This window comes from Sciurus vulgaris (assembly GCF_902686455.1).
Source record: "Sciurus vulgaris genome assembly, chromosome: 13".
Classification (NCBI taxonomy): Eukaryota; Metazoa; Chordata; class Mammalia; order Rodentia; family Sciuridae; genus Sciurus; species Sciurus vulgaris.
Window position 1 is genome coordinate 83227748 of NC_136474.1, and position 18098 is coordinate 83245845.

The 18098-nt window shown below is 42.9% G+C and overlaps 1 protein-coding gene across 1 annotated transcript; it reads left to right on the forward strand.

Moving 5' to 3' along the window:
- The first annotated feature begins 722 nt into the window (after positions 1–722).
- PMAIP1 (phorbol-12-myristate-13-acetate-induced protein 1) lies at positions 723–10540 on the forward strand. Its single transcript, XM_079109519.1, has 3 exons — positions 723–972; positions 4308–4460; positions 7994–10540. The coding sequence occupies exons 1-3, from the start codon at positions 915–917 to the stop codon at positions 8098–8100; spliced, it is 318 nt and encodes a 105-aa protein (XP_078965645.1). The 5' UTR covers positions 723–914; the 3' UTR covers positions 8101–10540.
- The last annotated feature ends 7558 nt before the right edge of the window (positions 10541–18098 follow it).

Sequence of the window (18098 nt, forward strand, 5' to 3'; positions counted from 1 at the left end):
AATATGCAAAATCGACATACCCAAGGGGACTGTGCACGGCTTTTTAAAATCACATTCCTACCCGGGGCGGAGACCCAGCCCCCTCCCACCACCTACCGGCTCTCTTACACGCCCCTTCCCGACGCGCACATCGCGCAGGGTTTCAGTTTGTAGAACTTCCCAACACTCCCAATGCTTTATTTTGTTCTCGGACCAGATACTTCTCGCACATGACCTCGGGCACCTTTTTTACTTTTGGTAAAGTTATTTCTTTTCAGTTCCCTAGTACTATCCACGCTGAATTCGAGAAAAGTTCCCTCTTCCTAACTCTTTCCGGGGTTTGTTTACAGAAGTCTCTAATTGCCAATTTATGATAAGGAGGCGGCGCCTGGCCTCTCCCCCACCCCCAACTTTCGTCCTAGGAAAACCTTTCGTCTCGCCACTCCCAGCCCCCGCCAACAGCAGCTGTCTCTACCTCGGGTGTTTGTAGATTCTCAAAGTCGACCTTTTTCTCCCACCCCCTTTCTTAAGGAAGTAATTTGGGGGCCGCGTAGGGTCCCGCCGGCCAGGACCCCAGCGCCCCCCGCTGCGGGCCGGCGCCGCGGCGGGTCTGCGGCGAGTCCGGGCAGGTTGCGCTCGGCGGCTCCATCCCAGACCTGTGCGCGCTCCCTGCAGGGGGCGGGGCCGGGGGCGGGCCCGCGTCAAGTATCGTGACGTCACCGGGGAAGTCCCCATATGACTCGCGAGCCGCCTCGGCGCGGGAGCTCTGAGGATCCCCGCAGACGCTGAGTGTCCTCAGGGGCTCCGCGCGCCCGGCCGCTCTGTCCCGCCCGCCGCCCCGGCGTGCGGCCCGCGTCCTACGGAAGCCTGAGTACTTGGGTCGGGGGACAGAGTGCCCCAGGTTTGCAGCAGAGATCGCGGCGGCGCCCGGGGAGATGCCTGGAAAGAAGGCGCGTAAGCGCGCGCCACCGAGCCTAACGCGGGCGCCGGCAGGTACCCAGCAGCTGGGGCCTCGGAGACCCGGGTCGGGCCGGGGTCGAGGTCGAAGTCGGGGCGGGTGTGCCTTAAGGGGCTGGGCGAAGAGTGCTTGGGACCTCAAGGTCCCGGCGCCTCTGCGCCCTGGCGCGTGCCTCCGGGACGCCCCCTGGAAGTTCTTCCGGCGTTTCTTCCAAGGACGAGGGACCCGCGAGGGAGGGAGCCCGGCTTGGGACTGGGATGCAGCTGTATCTTGGCCGGGCCGACACGCTGCTTCCTCCCTGGTTTTCCTTTTTTTCCACTTGGCCTTCCTTGGGGCCACGGGGAGAAAAAGTGCAAGTGCAGGCGGCACCCAGAAGACGGTCATTGTCACGGCAAGCGAGGGCGGGAGAGGGCTCCGGGAGCCACCTGGCCTCCCACCTCCGGAGATGGCCCCGCTTCCTCTCGACCCCGCCTCTGAGAGATCTGTTGCCACCGTCCCCACCCGACAGGAACGAAAGCATTGTTTACGGTAGATACTGCCCCACACGGGACTGACGGGGTGGATGGAGGCCCACCCCCAGGACCCGGAGTGGAGGAACCTAGGGGGTCTTCCTCCTTAGTTAACATTTTAACAAAAGATATTGAAAGGAGTGGATTGGGAGTGGGTGGGGCAGGGGAGGAGTTGACCCTCCTTTCTACCCAAACCCCCTCCCCGTCTGGCCAAACACCCTTGCAGCCCCCACACACCTGTTCGGGTCGGCTCCCCATCCCCCACTTACAAATCTTTACAAAACTCACCGAAGGCGGCCGTCACCTGCTAAGGAGTTGTAATAAGGAGAGCAATAAGGTCATCCTGCTATTACATCAGACAACTGTAGGCCCGCATTTTCATGAAGTTTATGGCACCTGTGGGGCATAAAGAGGAAGTGGTACGTTACAAATGTGACGGGCGCTTAAGTGCGCACCAGGTTGCTCTTTGCATCTTGCTTGAGATGGAAAAGCTTTCTCACCTTTTGTGATGAACAAGAGTTGACCGTGTTTCTGAAAGATCTAACTAATCAGTAGTACTCTGGACCGACTAACCTAGTTCCCGAAAATAAGGGATGACAAATTCTCTCAAACCCAATTATATATTAATAAATTTATTGGTGTGTAACTCTGATAACAAAAAATTAGTAAACGGGCTCTCCGGAGTTTTAACTCAGAATGCTGGCCTAGTGTGGAGAGGCCCTGGGAAAGTTTTTTTTTTTTTTTCATCCATCCCAGTGAAAGTAATATTTTTTCTGGGGCTACGGATTGAATTCAGGGGCACTCAACCACTGAGCCACATCCCCAGCCCTATATTGTATTTTATTTAGAGACAGGGTCTCACTGAGTTGCTTAGCACCTGGTAGTTGCTAAGGCTGGCTTTGAACTCGTGATCCTCCTGTCTCAGAAAATAGTAATTTTTCCTGAATTGAATTCAGAGCTTCCAAAATCATAAGTTGAATTATAGTTTTAGTGGACTATATGTTAATAATAATATCCCACTTACTGAAAAGAATATGTGTTTGTAAGTATTTCCAAAATGTTTGACCCTGGAGACTAAAAAAAAATTACATACTACAAGACTACATGATTTATTAGTTCTGGTTGGAGGTAGGGAAGATTTTACTCAGCTCTTGTAGAGAAATTGGTTGCAATAGATTTGAGTTTGCTTTAATACACACACACACACACACACAGTTTGAACCTAAGTAGGGTCTTATTTACAAAATAGACTTAAATATAAAATCTTTTTTTTTTTTTTTTTTTTTTTTTTTTTTGTGGTGCTGGGTACTGAACCCAGGGCCTTGTGCAAAGCAAGTGCTCTACCAACTGAGCTGTATCCCTAGACCTAGAATCAGATTTTTAAACTTAATTTTCTTTTCTACTGGGGCTGGAGCCCAGCGGTGCTTTACCACTTAGCTACATTCCCAGTCCTCTTTTTTTTTTTTTTTTTTTTAAGTATTTTTATTAGCTGTTAATGAAACCTTTATTTGTATGTGGTGCTGAGAATTGAACTCAGTGCCTCACACATGGTAGGCCAAGTGCTGTACCACTGAGCCACAATCCCAGTCCCCCAGTCCTTTTAAATATTTTAAGTCAGGGTCTCATTAAATTGCCCAGGCTGCCCCAGAGTTTGGGATTCTCCTGCCTCGGCCAGCCTCTGGGATTATAGGTGTATAACCCATTCCATGCATTTTATTTTGGGACAGTCTAAGTTACCCTTGAATTGTTTCTGCCTACCTCAGTCTCCTGGACTCACTGGAATTACCGGTGTGTGCTGCCATACCTGGTCAGATTCTAAAATTTATATTCATGATGATCCACTCCACATACACCACCCCCCACTCTGGGGATTGAACGCAGGGACAGTCTACCATTGACCTATGTCCCCCAGCCCTTTTAACTTGCCTGGAATTTGCAATCCCCTTTCTTCACTCTCTGGAGTGGCAGGGATTATAGGCTTGGGCCACCTCTCATGATTTTTAACATTCATGATTTTGAAGTGAAGGAAAAACCCTGAGTTGCTCATTGAAATGTTAACACAAAATTGGAACTATACTAGCTATATGTCATTTTTATTGATGGAAGTTTAATTAGAAATTAAATTATTAGAATTTTTTTCTGAAAATAAGTTAATTACAGTACCCTAAATCTAAAAAGTTGTAAACGTGTGAATTAAACTTATTTTCTACTTCATTCATTCCTATAAAGGCAATGAATTGATACAGATTGGCTTGTAGGAAGACGCTGGTTTACGTTAACAGGTAAATTTTAAATCGTTTTAGTGAGTGTGGGCAGAATTTTGGAATAAGATTTTTATAAGTGTTTTATGAGAAAATGTCAAGGAGTTTTTAAAGGAGTGGATAATGAGCTATGAACATTGTTGTTAAAAATGTATTTATAAGGAATGCACATTTTGAACATGACATATGTTTTCTGGCCAACTTTAAATGAGAGACAAAAAAGGATATCTACAGTGGGCTGCCAGAGCTGAGGAATGGCACTGTTTATAGTATTTGACATTGTTTCCAAACTGGAAAGTAAGAGAACACTTGTCTCATCCTGGAAATTAAAAAAAAAAAAAAAAAAAAAAAAAGTTTTTTTTTTTTTTTTTTCCAAAGTTAAGCATATTCTGAACTTTTCTGTTTGAGAGTCACCATGGGTTAGTGTGTATGTGTGTGCATGTTATAAGTCTTTCTCACATTTGGGAGACAGGTGCACATAAAGGAAATTAAGAGAAATGCTTCTTGGGATGTACAGCTTCTCACTTGTGTTAACTTTCTGGGTACCTTTTGGTCTAACTACTGGCAAGGTTAATTTCCATGTTTTGCTTTCCTTTTCAGAACTGGAACTTGAGTGTGTCACTCAGCTCAGGAAAACTGAAGATAAACTGAATTCTCTGGGGTCTGGAGCAGAGATCACAGCTGTGCTTGCAGAGATGCCTGGAAAGAAGGGGTGGAAAAGCGAGCAGCCGACCCCAGCGTCAGCATTGACAGGTACTGGTCGGCTGGGGCCACAGAGAATTGGGACCTGGCCATCAAACAGCGAGGACCTCAGGGGACCACCGGGTTAGGATAGGGCCAGGTCTGCCCCTCAGCGCTGCCTTTGGGGTTACTCTAGTTGGTTCTTCAAGGGTTCTCCCAGGCAAGCAAGGGAGGGAGCCTGGGTTGGTATTCAGACAGAGCTGTATTTTATTATTCTAAATTTTTGGTACTGGGGATTTATCCTAGGGAAACTTTATCACTGAGCCACATCCCCATCCCTTTTTATCTTTTATTTTGAGACAGGGTACTAAGTTGCTGAGGCTGGTCTTTTTATTTATTTGATACCAGGAATTGAACCCAGAGTCACTTAACACTGAGCCATATCCCTAGTCCTTTTTCTTTTCTTTTATTTTTTTTGTATCAGGGATTGAACTCAACCACTGAGCCACATTCCCAGCCCTATTTTATTTAGAGATTGGGTCTCACTGAGTTGCTTAGGGCCTCACTTTTGCTGAGGCTGGCTTTGAACTCATGATCCTCCTGCCTCAGCCTCCTAAGCCACTGGGATTACAGGCATGCACCCCCATGCCCAGCTTATTTTTTATTTTGAGTCAGGGTCTTGCTAAGTTGCTGAGGCTGGTCTTAAAGCTCAGCCTCCCTGGGGTTATAGGCAGCTGCAGCTATATTTACTTTCCCCTTCTCTCCATGTACCCTTCTAAGGGACCACAGGGAAGAAAAGTGCAAGTGCAAGCAGCAGCTGCAGCCCAGAAGACTGTCTGTCTTGGGCAGGAGAGCCCCCCGCCCCCCCCAGCTACCTTCTCTCTTCATTCAGACTCCACCTCTGAAAACCCTCACCTTGCCACTGCCCCCAGTCTAAGAAGAACAAAAGTAGTGTTTAAGCTGGATACTGTCCCGCTGGATGACAAGGGTTGATGGGGCCCCACTAGGACTCCTGAGCTGAGGAACCTAGGGGTCTTCTTCCTTAGTTAATTCATATTGAAAGGGGTGGCAGTGGGGGAGGAGGAGCTGGTCTCCTGTCTTCTTCATCCACCCCCCCACCCCTGCCCCCAACTCCTTCACAAATTTTCAGGTCTGCCAGCATCCCCTCATCCTACCACCCTTGCCTTGTAAATCTTATCAAAGGCAGCAATCACCTGCTGTAAAGGGTTGTAAAAAGGAGGCTGTTAAGACTTGGGGCTGGAAATCCCTATGGGTCACTGGGGTATTACCATCAGACAATTGCGGGTCCCCTTTTTTCTTTAATTCTGTGGCCCCGGGGCGTGCAGAGCAAGTGGTACAATGCAAATGTGATCTTGGCTAAATTGGCAGCAGACTGCTGTCTCTGACCCTTTTGGGTCCTACTTTGTGATACTCAAGAGTTCCGAGGGCTGGGGATGTGGCTCAGTGGTAGAGTGCTTGCCTGGCATGTGTGAGGTACTGGGTTTGATCCTCAGCATCACATGTAAATAAATGAATAAAATAAAGGTCTATCAACATCTAAAACTTTTTTTTTTTTAAAAAAAGGATTCTGATTATGTTTTGAAAGACTTAGCCTATCCATACAGATATTTAGTTCCTAAGAACAAGAGAGCAGAAAATCCCCGCTAAAAGATAGTAGTTCTGCAACTGCAATTTTAAAATTAAAAAAGATAACAGAACTATTTTTGTGGTTGTGTGTGTAGAGATAGTTTTTTTCTGGTAGAATTGGGAGCTTCCAAAATTGTGTATTGGATGATGTTTTTTCTCCCCTTGCATGGGATGGAATCCAAGGGCTCAAATATGCTAAGCAAGCACTCTACCTCTGAGCTACACCCCCAGCCCTGGATGATGGAGAGAGTGTGTGTGTGTGTACACGCACGCAGTGCTGAGGCTTGAACCCAGGGCCTTGTGTGTGTGAGGCAAGTACTCTACCAACTGAGCTATCTCCCCAGCCCCTGAATGGTGGTTTTTAAAGGACTATATGTTAACACATTCCACTTACTGAAATATAAATACTGTAGCCCATGAAGAATGGCATCTCGGAAGAGTTATTAGATCTCCTGGTAATGGTTAAGAAAGATTTCACGTATCTTTTGTTCACTGAAATGTAGGTTTAAATATTTACTGTATATTTAAAATAGTTTTCATTTATTTTGAAAATTTAAAAATTTTGAGACAAGGTCTCGCTAGTTGCTTGGGGCTTGGCTAAGTCGCTGAGGCTGGCCTCAAACTTGTGATCTCACGAGTCTCTGAGATTATAGGCATATGCCACATGCCCAGCTCATTGTCTTTGTCTTAGAAAGTATGAACCAAGGTGAACAACAAAAAACCTTGATTTCTCTTTGAAATATTAAAAAATTTTTTTGAAACTGTGAACAGTTTTGATTTTTTTAAAGATGTTGTTAGATTTTTATTTTATTCATTTATTTATATGTGGTGCTGAGAATCAACCCAGGTCTTCACACTTGGTAGGCAAGTGCTGTACCACTGAGCCATAACCCCAGCCCCAGTTTAGATTTAATGTTAATCTTAGTTAGTAAAAAGTTTACTTGGAAGTTAGATTATATGTAAGCATCATTTTTCTTTATTATATTAAGCTAATTATAGTACTTCAATTCTAAAAAATAATAAACATGTGAATTAAACAATTTTGTGCTTCACTTTTTGTAAAGGCAATGAATTGGTACAGATTGGGTTTAGAAGTTGGTTTAGGCCGGGCACAGTGGAACATGCCTGTAATCCCAGCAGCTCAGGTGGCTGAGGCAGGGATTCTGAGTACAAAGCCAGCCTCAGTAATTTAGTGAGGCCCTGTCTCTAAATAAAAATATTTTTTAAAAAAGGAGCTGGGGATGTGGCTCAGTGTTTAAGTGCCCTGAGTTCAATCCCAAGTTCCCTCCACCCCCCAAAAAAGGCTGGTTTAGATTAAAATTAGATTTTCAAATTTTTTTAAAGTGGACTTGATTTTGGAGTAAAATTTTTATGAATATTTTATGAGAAAAAAATACCAGTTTTTAAATGGAGGAAAAGAGTTCTAATGAAATGGACATAATTTGAACTATGAAATATTGCCCTTTGAAAACATAGTGTATAGAATTTGATTTATATTCCCTGACCAACTGTAAATGAGAGAAAAGAATGACATCACCTAAATTTGATGAAGACTGACTGATGGTACCATTTGTGTTATTTGATATGCAATATTTCTATATTTGAAGGAAAATACCTGTCTTATCCAGAATGCTTAAAAAAAAAAAAAAAAAAAAAAGATTTCAGCTGGGCCCAGTGGCACATGCTTGTAATTCCAGGGACTAGGGAGACTGAAGCAAGAAGATCACAAGTTGAAAATAATAAAGGATTTCAAAGTAGTTGTCTATATTCTTACCTTAAACTATTTTTGCGAGTTAATGTTACTCTCACATTAAGAAAACAGGTGCACGTAAAGCTAAAATTTAAGAACTGTTTCCTGGGATGCTCAGTTTGTCACCTGAATAGTCCTGTGAACTCTTGCTGGTTTACAGTTGGGACTATTGTCCGTGTTAATTTTGATGTTTTACTTTCTTTCACAGAGGTGGAAGTTGAGTGTGGCACTCAACTCAGGAGATTTGGAGACAAAGTGAATTTCCGTCAGAAACTTCTGAATTTGATTTCCAAACTCTTCAATTTAGTGACCTGACTGCTTCAGAAGCTTTTGCATGAAGGGTGTCCTTTAAAAAGGAAGTATCCCAGTAGGTCCAATTTTTGTGAAAAAACATTTCACTTCCTTTTGGATGTCTTTGGAATGGGAAGACAGAACAAGTCAAAAGGTGAATTTCTGTAGGAAGTTTCCCAGAAATCATTCTTTGGGATGTGAGACCATTGCAGAACCATGTTTTATTTTAAAACGTGAATGGAGGAGCCTTAAAAATAGGGAAGTCATTGTTAATGCATTTCTTTTTTGCTTAGAAGTTATTCCAGTATTTTGCAGAAGGTTGCTGCCCAACCTGGGTAACAGGAGTTGACAAATGATTACGCTAGGCAAAGGGGAAGAAGTAGCTCTGTGTTTTTGCTTTTTCAATTAGGTTTATACATATAATTGTGGTAAGAGAAAAATTTCATTCTGATAACACTAGATGCTATTTTAAAATTATTTTTTAAAAAAATGAAGTTCACAGTGAACATTGACTTCATAGGTCACTATAAAATGTAACATAATTTAGCTTTTTTTCATTCAGATTGTATGTTTCTGTTGAGATGACCTTTAACTGTGTTCCAGTAAGCATTAACTGCAAAGTATGTAAAACTAGAAAGTAACTGAAAAAATTGGGTCGCATGGTGCCAGTAAAACTCCAGCAGATTGAATAGTAAGTGATAAAGAGCTTGGTGTTCATATGACCAAGGATAATAAAAAAGGAATCAAACTTTTTTTTTTTTTTTTTTTTTTTAAACCCCCTAGTACTGGAATTGAATCTAGGGGCTCTCTATCACTGAGCTGTATTCCCAGCCCTGTATTCATTTTATTCATTTTTTTTCCTTTTTTAAAATTTTCTGTTCATTTTATTCTTGAAATGGGTCTTGCTGAGACTGATTTCAAACTTGGCAATCCTCCGGTCTCAGCCTTGCGAGTTTCTGAGATTGACTTTTTAATTGATATAATTAAAACTTAGTAAAACAAATATTCTTAGAAAGTTTCTAAAAAATTGTAGGATGGCCTTTCTCACAGTAGTCAGTGTGCATCCTACAAAAAGTGATCTTTTAAAAGAAATTAGAACATTTTCATAATTGGGATAGTCTTCAAAAAAAGTCATCCAAAATAAAAATATCATATATACATATATGAAGAGATTCATGTGTATATTTATATATAGGTATCTGTATAATTTGCATTAGAGTAATATGTAGGTTCTTTGAAGAGTTCCATCAGTATTTTCTATTGACTGTAGACATGAAACTCAATAATCAATAGCAAAACAAATCTGTTAAAAATGGACAAAGGATTTGAATACACATTTCTCAAAGGAAGACATACAAATGTTCAACAGAAAAAGATTCTGAGAAATGCAAATGAAAAACCACAATGAGCTATTACCTTATACCTGCTGGATTGGTTATTTTCAAAAAGGTGAAAGGTAACAAGTGCTGACGACTGGATAAAAGGAATCCTGATCTATCCCTTGTGATCCTGTAAGTTAGTACAGCCATTTTGGAAGACAGTATGGAGATTCCTTAAGAAACAACAGAACTGCTGTATGATCCAGCAACCCCACTACTGGATATATATCCAAAGAAATTGAAGTCAGTATGCTGAGGGATTATCTGCCCTCCTATGTTGCAGTATTCACAAATAGGCAAGACATGGACACAGCCTGTGTCCAAGGGATGGCTGGAGTGGAGTAGTGTATGAACACCGAATACTACTGGGCCTTAACAAAGTGAATGGGGTGAGTCTAGAGGACGTGCACGGAGACCAAGTGCCACTTGATCTCATTTATATGGTTATTTACCAAAGTCAAATTCTGACAGTAGGATAGTGATTACCAGATACCTGAATCTGGTTGGAGAATTCCGGGTGGGTGGGGTGGGGAAAAGTGCAAAGTTGGAGGTGAGTTCTGGTGGTATGTTGTGTAACAAAATGACTATAGTTAATGTACATTTCAAAATAACTAAAGGAGTTATGTGTTCTTAACCACATGGAAAGGGTAAATATTCTGATTTGATCATTCTGCAATGTACATATTAAAACACATAGTACCCCATGAATATATACAGTTTATCAATTAAATAAAACTAAAAAAATACCAAAAAAAGGGAATAATATGATTGGATTTGTCAGGAATTTTATTTATTTTACCTATTTATAATTATTTTTCGTTTGGTTTGAAAACATGGATTGCATTTTTGTTTCTTAACTACTTGAGTTCTTAGAGTAAGAATTGCAATGTAGGATGTAGTCACCTTAGATGCAAAATTTCCTCAGCATCTGTTTGTCTTCAGTATTAAGTAGTGTTTATTGCAAAGATTTGGGGTTTTTTTTTGCCTAGAGGCAAATATTTTGCCATATGGGTATTTATGGTCTGTAACTATTTATATGTACATATGAAAACTGATACTGTGGCAATGAACAATTAAAATTTATCACCATTCTTCTCTGTGTATTTTTTCAACTTGGGAGCTACTAAGTGTTCATTATCAATCCAAAATATTTTAACAGACTTCAGCAGCAGGCGTCACTTGGCGCCAACGCCTCCCTGCAGCTATCTATGTGGTAGAGTGAGGTGCATTTGGTCTGATTGCTCTTTCATTGGGAAGGGAAATAGTAAAAAAACTGGACCTTAGTGCCATAGCTCTGGAGACCTGCTGAGGAGTGCCCCGCGTGGATTAAAGTCGCCTGCGACTCACGATCTAACGGGGTCTAGTGCTTCGCTGCCTCCGTCGGCCTGGCGATGGGAGCCGCTGTGCAGTTTCGGTTCAGGTGACCACGCTTCTGTGCCCAGCGCTAGCGCAGCAGGGATTGCTTCATCAGAAGCTAGTCATGCAGAAGTAAGTCCAGCTCGGTAGCCTTCCTGTTCGTGAGAACTGGAAGGTACCGCTGGTTTGGAGCTTAGATGTAGGAGCCACTTCTTTACTCCACCCCTGCCCTCGAAAGGAGTGGGCAGACCTCGTGGAATGTAAATTGCCTTCCTTCGCTGGAAGGGGGCTGGGGGAGGGGCTCCCGGATGGGGAGGGTGGTGTAGTGCAGGAAGGGGAGGGAAGCGAGAGTTTGGCTTCAGAAAGGGTGGGGTCAATGCATGATTGCATTTGAGGGATATTGCAAGAGTCTCAGCCTCTCCGCATAAACAGAACTGTCTTGCTAAAATACAGGAGTTAACACGTGAAGACGGATTTCATAGACTTATTTTTGCGATAGAGGGGATTGAACCTTGGGACGCTGTGGCATTGAGCCACGTCTCCAGCCTTTTTATTCTGAGACAGAGTCTTGCTAAATTGCTGAGGCTGGCCTCCTGCTTCACCCTTCTGAGTCGGGATTATAGGCATGTGCCACCGCACCCAGCTAGCATTCATATTTTGAAAACAACCTCGTGTATGCTTGAAAAATTACGTGTGTGTCCACTCGGAATTAGTTATTCCTAAGTGGAAAAACCTTGCGTGCTGGGGTTTGGGTTCTAGCCTTCCTCCTAATGACGGTGACCTCTCCTCCCCCCTCCCTTGGGCAGGGACAGCAAAAATGGTGAGAATCTGGTCCTACTTCTCAACCCTTTGTCAGAGGGGACCAAGCATCACCCTAAAAACAGTGATGACCGGGAGCCAAGTCATGCAAAAAGCATTTTACTTTGGAATCTTGAGACTGGACTTTTAATACAAAGCCATTGGTGAGCTGTGTGAGGTTAGCAATGAGTAACTATGAATCAGAGTTTCGCTGAAGTCAAGAAACCTTGACCATCCTTGGGGGTCCTTTGTAGTTTGAGTCAGAAAATGAATTATGGCAAAGGGGTCTGAATCCCTTCACCCCCCAGTCCTATGAACCCCTGTTCCTGCCCTCAGTTCAGACACTATAAGAAGGAAGAGTGCAAAAATAAGCAGGGGAGTGAAATAGGAAAAGGGGGGGGGGGGATCATTTTCTGGATTCTTCTCCCAACGTAAAGACACTTTCTTTCCCTTGCATGTGCTGGGCAGGTGCCCCACCACTGACCTACAGCCCCAGCCTAGAGACATTGATTCTGAATTGGGAGACTGGCTGGGAACTTCTTGGACGTGGTGTTTGAGAGTTTCTCCTGAGCCTGGTTCCCCTGGCAGTGGGCAGTGGTGACACTGTGAAAACTACTTATATGTGGTCGAAAATAGATGGGGGTCACCTGACAGGACACACCCTACTATGTAATCAGTTGAATATTTTCTACTGATACGTCACAGTTAAAGAACAAAACCTTTGTCAATACAACTCAGGCACTAACTTCAGTTTCTCTTTTCAGTGAAGTTCTTTCATGGTCTTTCCCCAAATAGGCTGTTCTTCAAAATCCCAGAGAAAAAGGGAAGTGGACAATAACTATAGATCCAGATTTAGGATTCCTTTAATAACCAATTTGTTATTGGCATGCTCCAGTCCTCCCCAACCCATAGATAGGGTGCCTCCTCTGCTCTCTGTGACTGGAAACTACACAGTGCAAGGAACCTGGGCTTGGGATTGGATTGAGCAATGGAATAGAACAGAACAGAACAGAAAAGCATACAATGTGCGAATAATTCACCTTGATAATTCTTGTGGCTTAGGAAGAAGCTTCTATTCATTTCATCATGCCCTCTCACTGTGATCTCAAAAAAAGTGTGAGTTTTGCCCACTTCCAACTTCACCTCTTCACTTGGCTGTTTTCAAAACTACAAGCTTTGTCTTTTCACGATTGTCATTGCTTCTGCCTTTGGAATCAGACTGTCATGTTGCCACTTCCTGTCTGTGCAACTCTGGATAAGCACTCGATCTCTGTTTTCCTATAAATGTTAACTGTATCTATTTCAAACTGTCAAGACTATCCAGTGAGATGAGAATGTATACCGTTTCTGACTCGTGGTGTCCAGAAAATGTCAGTCAACTTTTCCTTGAAGATGGAGGGTTTGAGATTGGCTTTCTTATAGAGTTATGGAAGATCTTGCTCAGCAAAGACAATTGGAAACCCTTCAAGGGATTGTGATAGGGTGGTGGTGAAGCTGGATGGCCTGAAGTGGCAGTTTTTCCCTTGATGAGAACATCTGCTTTTAATTTGTAAACTCTTAGTAATGCCAAACCATTTATCCCAGTGTACTACATTTAAATGACCAAAGCCCCTTGCATGTATATGCACATAAAAATCCGGGTCTCGTTTTACATAATACCTCCTCAAGAAAAGGGGGAAAGGCATTGTCTGGTTATTTTGGATTCCAGTAAGGCTAGATTTACATAGAACAGTTTTTCAGCAGGGACTCTCGAAGCCCCCTCACCCCCACCCCCACTATATAAGACTGAAAATTTGGAAGACAAGGGTCACATCCAAACTGCTTTTGTTTTTAGCCTTGGGAGCCATAGTTATATCCATCCACAGGGGCTTGCCACTGCTTCTTTACATTTGTATTCATAAAAACAAAACTTCCACAAGGTAAATGCTACTTACTGATCACCTTGATGGACCAGTTTCTTTAGAATCTTAATTTTATTGTCCTCAGAACACTGCTGTTCAGGTTTGGTTTGGTTAGTTATCTTTCTCATTTAAAACTTTTTTTTGGTACTGGAATTGAACTCATAGGCGTTTTACCATTTAAGACCCTCTTTTGTTTTTAGTTGCTGGGGCTGACCTTGAACTTGTGATCCTCCTGCCTCAGCCTGCTAACTCTTGGGATTACAGGAAGGTGCAACTGTGTTGGCACAGTTCTCCTTTGAGGAAGGAGCCTCAGAGAATCTGCAATTTCCCCAAGTCAATTTGCGAATGAGCAGAACAAACAGAATTTGAACTTGGGCCTCTCTATCCTCAAAAGTGCCTTCTCTACCTGTTACAAAACACCTGCCTCCCACCTGCTGTGCGGCTGGGGGAAAAGATTCCTATTCCAGAGCAAGGCTAGTTTGTTTTTCACCCAGCACGGCATTAAATGCAGCCAAGTTTTATATCCGTAGATTTCCTGAGGGTGGAAAGCTGATTATTAAATTTAGCTGATACATGAAAAAAGATCGATAAATGCAGTACCCATTCACATTCTTCTAGTACAAGGTGCCTTTCCAATCTCCAAGAATAAATGGAACCTAGACGGGTGCAGAGGTGTGCGCCTGTAATCAGAGTGACTTGGGAGACTGAGGCAGGAGGACTGCAAGTACAAGGTCAGCTTCAGCCATTTAGCAAGACCATGTCTCAAAACAAAGAATAAAAAGGGCTGGGAATGTAGCTCAGTGGTAGCGTACCCATGGGTTCAGTCCCTAGTACTGCTACATAAATAAACAAAGAAATAAAATAAGGAGGACCTAGGTAAAACCTCCCACATTATTCCATTCTAAGAAGCCAGCGTGAGCAGCCAGGAAAGGTACTGCCTCTTCTCATTCTTGGGAGGGTTTTGTGGTGGAGGACAGAGTTAACTCTGAAAGATACACTGCCCACTGACTGGCTTTTATCAGCTAAAGCCCAAAAGAGCACCTACTGAGACAGACGTGTTAGAGCTACATGTAAGTGAAAAAGAAAGGGATTGAGGGGACCAGTCAGTCACAACAGTCATTTTGTGACCTTTATCACTGCCTCACCAGATCTGCCTGATTCCATGAAGTCCAGGCGGAAGTTAGGAAGGAAGAGAAAATTGTTGCCACTATTTTAAAAAGAAGAGAGATTGAGAAAGAGAGAGAGAGAGAGAGAGAGAGAGAGAGAGAGAGAGAAAGGACATTTAAATCAACCAGTCCGAGCTGATGATTCATTATGTACAAGTGTTGAGGTGGGGCAAAAACCGACAGGTGGTTGAATTATGAAATCCTCTGGTTTTACAAAGGTTACTTTTTAGTCAGGGATTCCCAGATGCTTCGTCTTCCAGACACATACCCATTTATCAGTTCAGCAGAAAACACCCACTTGGGCTGGGGGTGTAGCTCAGTGGTAGAGTGTCCCTGCGTTTAAGCCCCAGTGCCAAAAAACAAACAAACAAACAACAACAACAAACTCCCACAAAAACCCCAAACAACAATACAAAAACAAGACCCACTTTTGCTATCTGAAAAAAATGACATATGCCACACAAAATAGCAATGGCCATGGAAACAAGAGACTCCTTTTGAATGCTGTACTCGTGTCACATGAAAAAGAACAGATTTCTGAGAACTACCAAATCAAGACTAAAATGTTAGCTTTCTATCTGAAGTTATAAAAAGATGTAAGGAAGTCGGCTAATTCTTCACAGATGAGTCCTTAGCAGCTGTGGGACCGGTGACCTTTGTGGGACCTTGGAAAGTACCCAGCCAGGATGATGCATCTTTAAATTAACTTAAATGAGGAAGAGGGGCAGTTGAAGGCATGTGTGTAAGCCACGGCAAACCACGCTGCTAGCTTTGGATGGTAGATTAAGAAGTGCGGGTACCTGTCTAGATACATACTGTGTTATCATTTTCCACACAAATCCTCTTACGGTTACGTTGGAATTCTCTTGAAAAATATTCCAAGTGGGTCATAGATATAGGTCCTTGACTCCATGGCAGCATTTTATGGTTTCCTCTCTGAAGAATCTAGAAAGATTTTTGGCCCTGGTTTCATGCGACTACCTTGTTTTAAAAATTGAAAGTCCCCTGTCCTGAAAACGCTCTCAGTTCCAGGCAACTCAGGGCCATTGGTCATTCTTGCTTGGTTGTAATGTGATTTCACATGTGTTTTTCAGCAGAGTTTATTCTGAGGACTTCCATCTAAATAAACTATACCCCACTTCTCTTTTTCCCCACTTTGGACTCATTGGTGAGAAGGGGATAACTTCTTGGCACTCTCTCTACCCCAAGTTCACAGGGTCTGGCAGTTAGTGAGTTCCCAGTAAAAGGTTGCTGAAAAAACACTTGGGAAGTTTACAGAGTTTCTAAAAACCAAATGTTGTCATGGTTGTTCCTGGGGTCATTAAGCTCCTGCTGAGTGAGCCATGAAGAAAGTAGCCCTCTCACGCATGGACTTGAGAGTGGAGTTGGGGAGACCCATGCGCACAGCCCGAGGAAACAGCGGTCAAGGGTCCAGAAGGAGCAGTTACAAACCAAGAGGGTGTTCACAGGAACAAGGTCAGGGAGGGTCCTTTCTGTTTTATTTCAAAAATAAAGAAAGGTGTCGCTTTCTCTATCACCAAAGTTATTTCATGATCAAAATCACCAGTGACTTAGAAGTCTTGGCAGTAAAGTCTGCCAAGTTATCACTGGTACTGTTTCTCAGCACTGGTTTTCTTGGTTGACTTCCTCAAATGTGCTGTATTTTTATCTCTTGCAATCTACTGTCCATCTCCATTTGTTCCCCATAGTGACTGCTTTCTTAAAGGTCACTGGTGGTCTCGTTGCCACATCCCAAGCCCTTTATTTATTTTTTCTGTATTGCATCATGCTTACCCTCTAAGCGTCACGGCTTTCTTCAAACTTATGTAATTAGCACATGACTCCATGGGTGCCAGTCCTCTTACTCTCCCTAGCGAGTTCCTCTTTCCTCTTGTTCTTTAAATGTCATTTCCACCAGGTTCTGCTTTCAACCATGCTATTCAAGAGAAATGACCTCACATCTCACTGTCCTACCTCTTTAAGTAAATTGATTCCCATTTTGCTTCTCCATCTGGCTTGTCTCCCTGCTAGATTTCTTCTATTTCTTTCTAGGATTGGTTTGGACTTTTCATCAGCTTTGGATTTCTTCTCTCCCCCCTCCTTCTCTCTCCCTCTCTCTCCCTCCCCGTCTCCCTCCCCCTCTCCCTCTCCCTCTCCCTCTCTCTGTCTCTCTCTCTCCAGCCAAAACACTGTTACCCTTGAAGGCCTGTGACAAAATCCATTTCCTCTGAGAAGTCTTTTTAGATTGCTCTGATCAGAAAGGACATTCTATCTTTATAGTTCTATAGCACATGTTTATGATGATCCAACACTTAACCTGTTTTATGGCTGCCTCTCCAACTTGATTATAAGTTCCTATAGGCGTAACATAGATACAATTTATTGTTTTTACCCCCTGCTTCACATGGCAAAAGGCTTTCCTTCATTTATTCACTCATCCATTCATTCATTCATCCATAAAATAATTTTAACTATGTGCACCAAGAATTACTTGACATTACAGATAAAAAGATAGAATGATCAAGAAGAGATGCTATATTTTCAAAGTTCTCATGTCTGGTGGTATTACCCACACAAAAACAGATAATTACAACAAACTGTTTAAGTGCAGTGTTTAGAGGCAAACACAAAGCATGTTGGGAGCCGTGAAGAGGGTCACTGTGTGTGTGTGTGTGTGTGTGTGTGTGTGTGTGTGTAGGCATTGAAATCTTCATGACATAGATGCTGCTTGAGATGACTGATTAGTTCTATATTACCATAACAAGTTTCTCCTAAATTTAATAGCTTACAACAACATGCATTGATTATCCATAGTTTCTGCGAATCAGGATTCCAGTCATGGATTACCTGGATCTTCTGCTTCAGAGTCTTTCACAAGGCTGCAATGAAGGTGTTGGCTGGGTAGTGTTTCATCCGGAAGGTTCTGATGGAGAAGGATCCGTAACCCAAGCCTTTTTGTGGTTGTCGGAAAGACTCCGTTCCTGTAATCATTGGCCAGAAGACCTCAGTTCCTGACTGGTGGTTGGATAGAGTCCACCCTCAATTCATTGCCACACGAGCCTCCTCAGTTTGCTTCATAAAACAACCATTCAAGAAAGACAGAAAGAGAAAGGAGAAAGAGAGAGAGAGGAGAGAGAGAAACAAGACAGAAGTCACTCTTTTATAACCTGATCATTCATGTGCTGCCGTCTAATAACTTTCACTGTATCCTATTTGGTAGAAACAAGTTACTAGGCCCAATTCATGCTCAAGGATGTAAATTCTAAGAACTGAGAATTATGGGGATCCATTTTTGAAAGATTTCCACCACCTTGATGAATCTTAAGGAATGAGAAGTTTAATTAGTCCATTCCTCTCAGCAACCAGTGTGAGCAAATGCACCAGAGAAGAGTACACATGTGAGATGTTTTGGTGCTGCTGGG

Bases quoted from the DNA above. Each gene is read 5' to 3' on its own strand.
- PMAIP1 (XM_079109519.1), top strand. From the start codon at position 915: ATGCCTGGAAAGAAGGCGCGTAAGCGCGCGCCACCGAGCCTAACGCGG. The intron at 973-4,307 runs GTACCCAGCAGC...TTTCCTTTTCAG, and splicing joins CCTAACGCGGGCGCCGGCAG to AACTGGAACTTGAGTGTGTC. The intron at 4,461-7,993 runs GTACTGGTCGGC...TTTCTTTCACAG, and splicing joins CCCAGCGTCAGCATTGACAG to AGGTGGAAGTTGAGTGTGGC.